At 41.9% G+C, this 9,996-nt stretch overlaps 1 protein-coding gene across 1 annotated transcript; it reads left to right on the top strand.

Moving 5' to 3' along the window:
* Window positions 1–7,812, top strand: LOC311112744 (cholecystokinin receptor type A-like; the record flags this gene model as incomplete). Its single annotated transcript, XM_084155873.1, has 5 exons — window positions 1–127; window positions 2,004–2,255; window positions 6,247–6,508; window positions 6,763–6,890; window positions 7,172–7,812. The coding sequence occupies 5 exons, from the start codon at window positions 1–3 to the stop codon at window positions 7,810–7,812; spliced, it is 1,410 nt and encodes a 469-aa protein (XP_084011999.1).
* Between the last annotated feature and the right edge of the window lie 2,184 nt (window positions 7,813–9,996).

Raw genomic sequence — 9,996 nt, 5'->3', positions numbered from 1 at the left:
ATGGAGACATTTACATTGCATGATTTGCTCATAAACTCCACTAATCTTTATAAGATATTATGCGACTTTGGAATCAAGAATGTCTCAGAGTGTGATGATGAAAGCGAGACGCCGCCGGAACCGAAAGGTAACCAATCCTATTGATAATCATAATTGATCATCATAAATTGGGGGGAAATTAAATTAACAAAAAGTAAATGTCTAATTGTACATATATTTTACATCTAAATAACTTTGTTTTTAGTGGAGATATTGATGCAACGTTTTGTAAAAGATGTAGCCCGTTCTATTTTGAAGTCATATAAAACTGTTTTATTTTGAAGTCATACCACTCCCCAGCCTGTTACACAAACCTTGGGCCATTTGTTTTTGTTTGTGAAAATGTATTTAGCCTCAAATCATCCATATTTCAAAATGTTAGCAATATTTGTTTCGATTATTATGCGCAACTGCGCGTTGAGAGCGACCCTTTGGACACCCAAAGCCATGCGTTTACGCGCGGTTGAAGTAGCATGCGTTCTTTCGGCTCCTCTGCTTGGATGGAGTGAATATCATTATTTAATTGTTTACATTAATCAACACATGACTAGAACTTAGTACCAGGTCAACACGTAGTTGTCTAATAGGCTACAGTAGGTCTGAGTGTTAAAATTGACGGAAATTAGGTCTGAGTGTTACATTGATGGAAATTATATCTGAATTATCATTGAAATTAGGCGAAGCTGATAGGCTGTAATATTAATCTAATCTTTAAAATATGAAATATATAAGATACATAACATGTTGAATTTCGTGTTGCTAATTCAAGCACCACATTTGCACACAATTTTCCCCTGAGTAATGCAGCCAACCAGAACTGACTCCAACTGAATTCCAGATTAATTGCCTTTAGCCTACTAATGCTAGCCCTAAAATAACCCAAGATGAGTAATGAACCATAATTTCTATTTACAGTTTTTCTCAATCGCTTAAAAGCAATTTTGTGATCTGTGTTGAAACGTAGCCAATCTAAATGTATGTATAGGCCTATAGAACAGCAATGATCAAGTGCTCAAATAGCCTACATTTACATAACTTCTGATAATTTTCTTGCCTTTGTACCTGACTTGCATATCTTAGACCATCTTTTGCTAAACTTTAAATACAAATGTCATCAGTGAATACAAACTCACTGTTAAGCCTGTGTTTTGTTCACAGAATATTAACACATTGTTTCCATCAGAAGAGAAATGTGTACAATTGTGTTCACTGTTTCCAGCAATCAGTAAATGCTACAGCACAACATTCTTAAATCACCCCATCAGTGTCATACCATGTACAATATACGGAAAGATCTAGGCAGTGGGGACTGTCTAATTTGTAAGTATTTTTTTCTCTCACAATATTGCAGAGATGCAAAGAATGAAGTTGGGTTACTTCTAAGTAACTTTGGGTTACTCCAAGTCATCATCTCCAACATTGTGACCTTCCATTATAGAGCTTTGCTTTAGTGTGGATTGAGGCCTATACATTCATATCAGTTGTTTTTTTTCCTACGTTGTCTTCACCTTGCCTTATTTCTATTGTGTATTGTGTTTCTGTGCGCCAATGGTAAGTCAACAAAACTATGAGCAAACCAGCCTATGTATTGAATACATGGAATTGTGATTGGACCGATTAATGAATCAGGCACACAATGTGCTTATTTTTATGTAATTTTTTATCAGGAATAATATTTGATTTGATGTGTATGAAATTGTTTGGTGAAATGTGCATAAAAGGAGAGTAATTGCCCATAATTCTGCACCTTTGGATAGTTGTACTTCCAATTTTGATCATCATGATTTACTGACTGCAAAGAAAATATATTGATCTACTGGGATTTTTGAAAGATTGACTAACTTTCTGTTTTGTCTGCTTGGACTCAAGAGATGATGAAGATTATGTTGATGATCACGGTGATGATGATGATAATGACAATTATAAGAACAATGATGCTGTCCATCTTTCTCTCCTCTCTATAGATTTGAACCAGACGGTCCGTATCTTCCTCTACAGCCTCATCTTCCTGGTCAGCGTGCTGGGTAACAGCCTGATCATCGCCGTGCTGGTGAGGAACCGCCACATGCGCACTGTCACCAACCTGTTCCTGCTCTCCCTGGCAGCCAGCGACCTGATGCTCTGCCTCTTCTGCATGCCCTTCACCCTCATCCCCAACCTCATGAGGGACTTTGTGTTCGGCTCGGGCATCTGCAAGGTGGCCATGTACTTCATGGGTGAGTCCAGTGGATGTACTGTACACAGGTCCTGACCAGGGCCTGTATCCACAAAGCGTCTCAGAGTAGGAGTGCTGACCTAGGAACAGTTTAGCCTTTTAGATCATAATGATTAAGATTATATGGACAGATCCTAGATTAGCACTCCTACTCTGAGATGCTTTGTGGATATGGGCCCAGGTCTCCATGACCATGTAATGGGTTTGTCTGTTAGGGATTTCTTTGGTATTGCAATAGGATGTGTTTACACACTCTTGTCAACTTCTGTGCTGCATAGTTAATCGTGGTCTTATCTTGTTATGGTCTACTACACTGTTGTCACTCACTTCAAGGGGTCAAGTAAGGTGAGTGAGTACAGTAGGTTCTGTCCACATAGGAAGATTCCTATGGGGGAGGGGGGGTTGACTGCAGTGGGCTGTAGCCTAATAATGGAAAATCAACAAAGAAGCAGATCCCTGAATCCATTGAGCCAATAACACCTCCATGTTGGCTCTGACCTGGTGCCTGGTGTGAAGAGACACCAAATAAAGTCATTTCATGGCTATAGCCGTGGCTGCGTTCCCTTGTTGCCTTCCCGCCGCCCGGGCTGTAAACGTACTGGCCCTGTCTCCTGATTTAAGGAGCCATTTACTCTGAGCAGAAAGGTCCAGGCCACAAGGCAATAAGAGGAAGAAAAATAACATGGTAGAAGAGTGATGTTTGTTTTTGACAAGTGTCTCAATAACTTTACACACTCAGGCATAGAAAAATCAATAAATATATATAGTTGAGGATCCATTCTTTCGAGCCATTTATAGTCAAGGCTGTACTGTTGTCGTGGTTCATAACTTGTTCAAAAACATTCAATTGAACTTTTTTTATGTCTGGATGTTGTATGGATATATAGGTCCCAGATACAGAATAGCCCTATGCATAGCTGTATTTTCAAGTGCTCTTGTAGTTCAAATCTTTTTCAACAATGTTTCCTGCCTGGATATTGTATGGATAAATCCAAGGTATATGCATTTGTATTAGCTGGATTTATGTTTTATTATTGCCTTCGGGAACATTTTCTACCATGGTGTTTGTTAGTAGTTAGATAGTTTGCAGCCTTCCTCTGTCCTGATCTGTTTGTTCTTGGATCCGTGTGCGGTGAGATCACGGCCATGTCAGTAGAGATGAATACCTCATCTGTCACAGAGTTTAACATGAAATACACCGGTACCTCTACGGTAATGTGCATTTATTTAGAGGTGCTGTTGTTATTATTACTCTGTAAGTTTGTTAACCTCTACGGGATCGGTGTTCCGTATACAGGACGGTTGAGCTAACGTGCGCTAATGTGATTAGCATGACTGTTGTAAGTAACAGCAAACTTTCGAGGACATAGACATGTCTTATATTGGCAGAAAGCTTACATTCTTGTTAATCTAACTGCACTGTCCAATTTACAGTAGCCATTACAGTGAAAAAATACCATGCTATTGTTTGAGGAGAGTGCACAACAACAAAAAACTTATCACGGCAACTGGTTTGATACATTCACCTCTGAAGGTAGATAATATACTTAGATTCAGTAATCTTGCTCTGATTTGTCATCCTAAGGGTCCCAGAGATAAAATGCATTATAGTTTTGTTTGATAAAATCCATTTTTATATTCAAATGTAGGAACTGGGTTCTACAGTTTGAACCCCTGCTGTCTCTGGCTCCACACCCACCCCGCCCGGCCATCTAGATGTGTGAAAGTTAGTGTATAAGCTAATGACATTCCTGGGAGTGTGTAAACTTACATTTTGTATTACCATATCATTTTTGTATGTTCTCTATAGTTATGTACTTGAAAATGTATCAATTGACCAATTCGGTACATTTGGGCAGATTTTTTTTTTCTTGATACAAAATAGTCCAGTATTGCAATGCTTCACTGGATCAATCTGAAACTTTGCACACACACCGCTGCCATCTAGTGGCCAAAATCTACATTGCGGCAAAATTGCAATATTATATTGTGGCCTTTCTTTTGCATTGGAACAAAGAAAATAATAAAACAAGTGTTTTTGTTTGTATTATCTTTTACCAGATCTAATGTGCTATATTCTCCTACATGAATTTCACATTACCACAAACTTCAAAGTGTTTCCTTTCAAATGGTATCAAGAATATGCATATCCTTGCTTCAGGACCTGAGCTACAGACAGTTAGATTTGGGTATGTCATTTTAGGCGAAAATTGAAGAAAAAAATAATCAGATCCTTAAGAAGTTAACTTCCACTGGTTAATCCTTAAGAGTCTATGGACGAACCCGTGCGTCAATCTAGGTAACATAATGTTTTGCATGGGCTGCGACTCAATCCACCACATCCACCTATGTCGGCCTTCCGCATCTGCGTGGAAGGTGGCTGAGCTACACCGGTGTTTGTCAGACCATGAGACACCTCACGAAAACGTCTGTAGCGTCTGAACGGTTTCGCCTAAAAAACTATTATGACCACTCTATGGAAAGGGGAGACTCTCCCGAACACGATGGTGTTCTCCATTTTGCAAGTGCCACGGGACTCGTCTGAAGGTAACCCATACAAACGAATGGAAGTATGGAGGTAGTTTTGTGACAACAAAAATAAGGGGTTAAATATGTGATATATTCTAGATATAGGACAGACACTTCAAAACCTTATACCTTATGATACATTTTTTGACTGTATTTTTTTAACCATTTATGAGTGTGTTTTTCAATGCGTTTCTATGGGCTTTAGTAGTAAAGGCGAAATTCAATATTTTATCAAATATTTGTTTTATATATATTCTTTATACCTAAAGGGGTCCTAAAATTCTAAATCAAATTACTAAATTATCCATGGTATGATGATCTTAAAACAATTCCATATGTTAGCCTAGTGCTCTGTCTCTACACGCTCGTAAAGTACGGAGTAACTTTCTCACTCATCATTATTCACAATTCATTCAGGATTATCTGTATCAAGGTAGCATCCACATTAATGTATAAATGTTTAGAAGCATATTCTATTCTTATTTACAATAAAAGTTACTCCAAAATGACACGGTACATTGTCTACCATTCATTTCTATTGGGCACAAAATAATCTGAAACACAACCAAAACAAAGAGCAAATGCATCCAACAAATGTGTAGTTACAAGCTTGATGTAGTCATTGCATGCTATGAATGTGGGACCAAATATGTAACTTTTTACTACTTTAATACACATAAGTGAATTTGTCCCAATACTTTTGCTCCCCTAAAATGGGGGGACCCGATATGGATGAAAATACCCTCAAATGAAAGCTGACAGTTTGCACTTTAACCTCCATAGTCATTGTTTGATTTCAAATCCAAACGTTTGGAGTATAGAGCCAAAAGAAGAAAAAATGCTTCACTGTGCCAATAATTATGGAGGGCACTGTATATACCATGATACTTGAAGAATATAACTTATAAATTCCTCATTAGCTTAGTTCAACTGTTGGACCCCAACATAACCCAAAATATAAACGTGTTTTATTCCATTGTTTGTAAACAATGTAATTGTAAACAAATACTGTATAGCCTCAAAACATAGTTAACGTTTTTATGTTGCTATCATGGATGGTCATCCATAACTCTGTCTATAAATTTGAGAGTGGTTACATTTTTCCAGCCCTATCCCTCAGCTGTTTACCAAAACAGCGGCAGGGTGCCTGCTTTCTTATTGTTTGAACTGCAGATTGCCCCTTGAATTGTGACCTTAACCTGGTCTGGCAAGCCTCCAAATCACAATCACATTAGGCTACATTAGGATACTACATATCTACGACACTGTTACATATTTCTATATTACTACACTGTAACATTTTACATACATATTTACTACACTGTAACATATTTAGCCGTACAAAATCACAGCATTACAACATGCTAATGTAGGCTACATTCTTGTCTGTTATCGATCTATTAATCAGAATCTATACTCACTCATGTGGTATCAAGGACCGTTATCCGTCGTCATCCCTCCAGGTATCTCGGTGAGCGTCTCTACCTTCAACCTGGTGGCCATTTCCCTGGAGCGCTACAGTGCTATCTGCAACCCCTTGACCTCCCGTACCTGGCAAACCAAGTCCCATGCCGCCAAGGTCATCTCTGCCACCTGGGTGGTGAGCTTCCTGCTCATGCTGCCCTACCCCATCTCCAGCACCCTGGTGCCCTTCACCCGGGTCAACAACAGCACGGGCAACATGTGCCGCCTGGTCTGGCCCAGTGATGTCATCCAGCAGTCCTGGTGAGAGGAGAGATACTTTAGAGATACTTTAAGGTGGGCAGACGAGTGCCATCACAAAGAGAGGTTTCAACTGTTGTATAGAATTCAGTGATTTGTTTGTCTGTTAGATGATATGTACTTAGCAATGATGAGGTAGGTAATTGTTGAGCTTAGAGAGCTGTTCTCTGTAAGGTCAGATCACTTTGATACACTGAATGCACACTTACCTGCTTTTGACCAATCTGGTGACCCCATGGACCTGTTGTTCCTCCCAGGTATGTGTCCCTGCTGCTGCTCCTCTTCCTGGTCCCTGGGATCGTGATGATGACAGCCTACGGGCTCATCTCCCTTGAGCTCTACAGGGGCATTAAGTTTGAGATGACCAACAGGAAGTCCAGCAGAGGTACGTTTACCTCAACTGACCTCTTGAAAAAGTGCAGCTCTGGCCATATCATGTTATCTACGTTTTGTGGCATCCTTATTGGCAATTTTTACAATTGGCTAATCTTTGGTAAATACAATTTGTACAGGGACATTATTCATGTATATGTTTAAGATCTGTCACAGATATGATTTCCTTATCATTGTTATATTCACCTTTATCACTTGTAATTGTTATTTAGGGAAATACCATTTTCGTTCATGTTCATTTGTATTCATATCTGCTGTTATGATCCATCACAGAGAGACAGTGCAGCACGGGCAGCATCAAACCCGGCGACAACGACGGCTGCTACCTCCAGCCCGCCAAGAAGAAGAAGGGTGAGCTCGCCCACCTCCAGAGCCCTCTGTCGACCCACAGTCCTAACGTGACCATCAAAATCAGAGACAGCACGCGCAGCGCTAGCGCAAAGTCCACGCTGAGCCGTGTGTGCAGCAACAGCTCCACCTCTAACCTGATGGCTAAGAAGCGTGTGATCCGCATGCTCCTGGTCATCGTCTGTCTCTTCTTCCTCTGCTGGACACCCGTGTTCGCCGTTAATGCCTGGAGGGCCTTCGACCGCCGCTCTGCCGACAAGCTCCTCTCGGGGGCGCCGATATCCTTCATCCACCTGTTGTCGTACACCTCGGCTTGTGCCAACCCAATTATATACTGCTTCATGAATAAGCGTTTCCGCCAAGGGATTCTGTCCACCTTCACATGCTGTAGCTTCCCCAAAGGTGGTGGGGTTGGGAGGGGGGCTGGGAGTAGGATGGGGACGGGGACGGGGAGAGGGGGAGGAAGAGGAGGGATGAGGAGCAGAGAGGAGAATGGGCACACGCCATTGAGTGGTAACAGCACCCGCTTCACGTACAGTAGTATCCGTGGCTCCGCTCAGGCTTAGCTTCCTTTGCCATCATCGACCAATCAGAAGTAGGTAGTGGTCATGAAGGCGGGGTGGCCTGTCCAAAGTGTGCCCCCCACCCACTGTACGTTGAGCTTTTGGTCTCTGATGAGGTCATGCCTTCTTTCCACTTCAAAGTCCCCGTGCCTGTGAGAGTGGACATGTACACTGAGTATACAAAACATTAGGAACACCTGCTCTATCCATGACATAGACTGACCAGGTGAAAGCTATGATCCCTTATTGATGTCACCTGTTAAATCCACTTCAATCAGTGTAGATGAAGGGGAGGAGACAGGTTAAATCATAATTTTTAAGTCTTGAGACATGGATCGTGTATGTGTGCCATTCAGAGGGGGAATGGGCAAGACAAAATATTTAAGTTTCTTTGAACGGGGTATGGTAGTAGGTGCCAGGCACACCGGTTTGTGTGAAGAAATGCAACGCTGCAGGGTTTTTCATGCTGAACATTTTCCCTTGTGTATCAAGAATGGTCCACCACCCAAAGGACATCCAGCCAACTTGACACAACCATGGGAAGCATCGGCGTCAACATGGGCCAGCATCCCTGTGGAACGCTTTCGACACCTTGTAGAGTCCATGCCCCAACGAATTGAGGCTGTTCTGAGGGCAAAAGGGGGTGCAACTCAATATTAGGAAGGTTATCCTAATGTTTTGTACACTCAGTGTATGTATGGAGAGAATCCTAGTGAAAGAGTTGATGATAATATTGGCGCCATTACAAAGACAGGACAATCTAACCATAGTATGTTGACTTCATGAAACTGAGAAATCAGCCAGAGTTTTTAACAAGGAGATGATGACATGACTTTAAAGAACTAACGGTAAACAAACTATAAAGACAGGAACGGTGGCACCTGATTAAATCGCTGACGTATATAGTGCATTTTGAAAGTATTCAGACCCCTTGACTTTTTCCACATTTTGTTACGTTACAGCCTTATTCTAAAATTGATAAAATTATTTTATTCCCCTCATCAATCTACACACAATACCCCATAATGACAAAGTGAAAACAGGTTTTTTAGAAATGTGGTGCATCCTGTTTTCATTGATCATCCTTGAGATGTTTCTACAACTTGATTGGAGTCCACCTGTGGTAAATTCAATTGATTGGACATGATTTGGAAAGGCACACACCTGTCTATATAAGGTCCCACAGTTGACAGTGCATGTCAGAGCAAAAGCCATGAGGTCAAAGGAATTGTCCGTAGAGCTCTGAGACAGGATGGTGTTGAGGCAGAGATCTGGGGAAGGGTACCAAAACATTTCTGCATCATTGAAAGTCCCCAAGAACACAGTGGCCTCCATCATTCTTAAATGGAAGAAGTTTGGAACCACCAAGACTCTTCCTAGAGCTGGCCGCCCAGCCAAATCGAGCAATCGGGGGAGAAGGGCCTTGGTCAGTAAGGTGACCAAGAACCCGATGGTCACTCTGACAGAGCTCCAGAGTTCCTCTGTGGAGATGGGAGAACTTTCCAGAAGGACAACCATCTCTGCAGTACTCCACTAATCAGGCCTTTATGGTAGAGTGGCCAGAAGGAAGCCACTCCTCAGTAAAAGGCACGACAGCCCGCTTGGAGTTTGCCAAAAGGCACGTAAAGGACTCTCAGACGATGAGAAACAAGATTTTCTAGTCTGATGAAACCAAGATTGAACTCTTTGGCCTGAATGCCAAGCGTCACGTCTGGAGGAAACCTGGCACCATCCCTACGGTGAAGCAAGTGGTGGCAGCATCATACTGTAGGGTTGTTTTTCAGCGGCAGGGACGAGTCAGGATTGAGGGAAAGATGAACGGAGCAAAATACAGAGAGATCCTTGATGAGAACCTGCTCCAGGACCTCAGACTGGGGCGAAAGTTCACCTTCCAACAGGACAATGATCCCAAGCACACAGCCAAGACAATGCAGGAGTGGCTTCGGGACAAGTCTCTGACCGTCTTTGAGAGGCCCAGCCAGAGCCCAGACTTGAACCCGATCGAATATCTCTGTAGAGACCTGAAAATAGCTGTGCAGTGACACTCCCCATCCAACCTGACTGAGGTTGAGAGGATCAGCAGAGAAGAATGGGAGAAACTCCCCAAATACAGGTGTGCCAAGCTTGTAGCATCATACCCAAGAAGACTCGAGGCTGTAATCGCTGCCAAAGGTGCTTCAACAAAGT

Source organism: Coregonus lavaretus (assembly GCF_964263955.1).
Source record: "Coregonus lavaretus genome assembly, chromosome: 39".
Taxonomy (NCBI): Eukaryota; Metazoa; Chordata; class Actinopteri; order Salmoniformes; family Salmonidae; genus Coregonus; species Coregonus lavaretus.
This window is presented reverse-complemented; position numbering and strand designations above follow the sequence as displayed.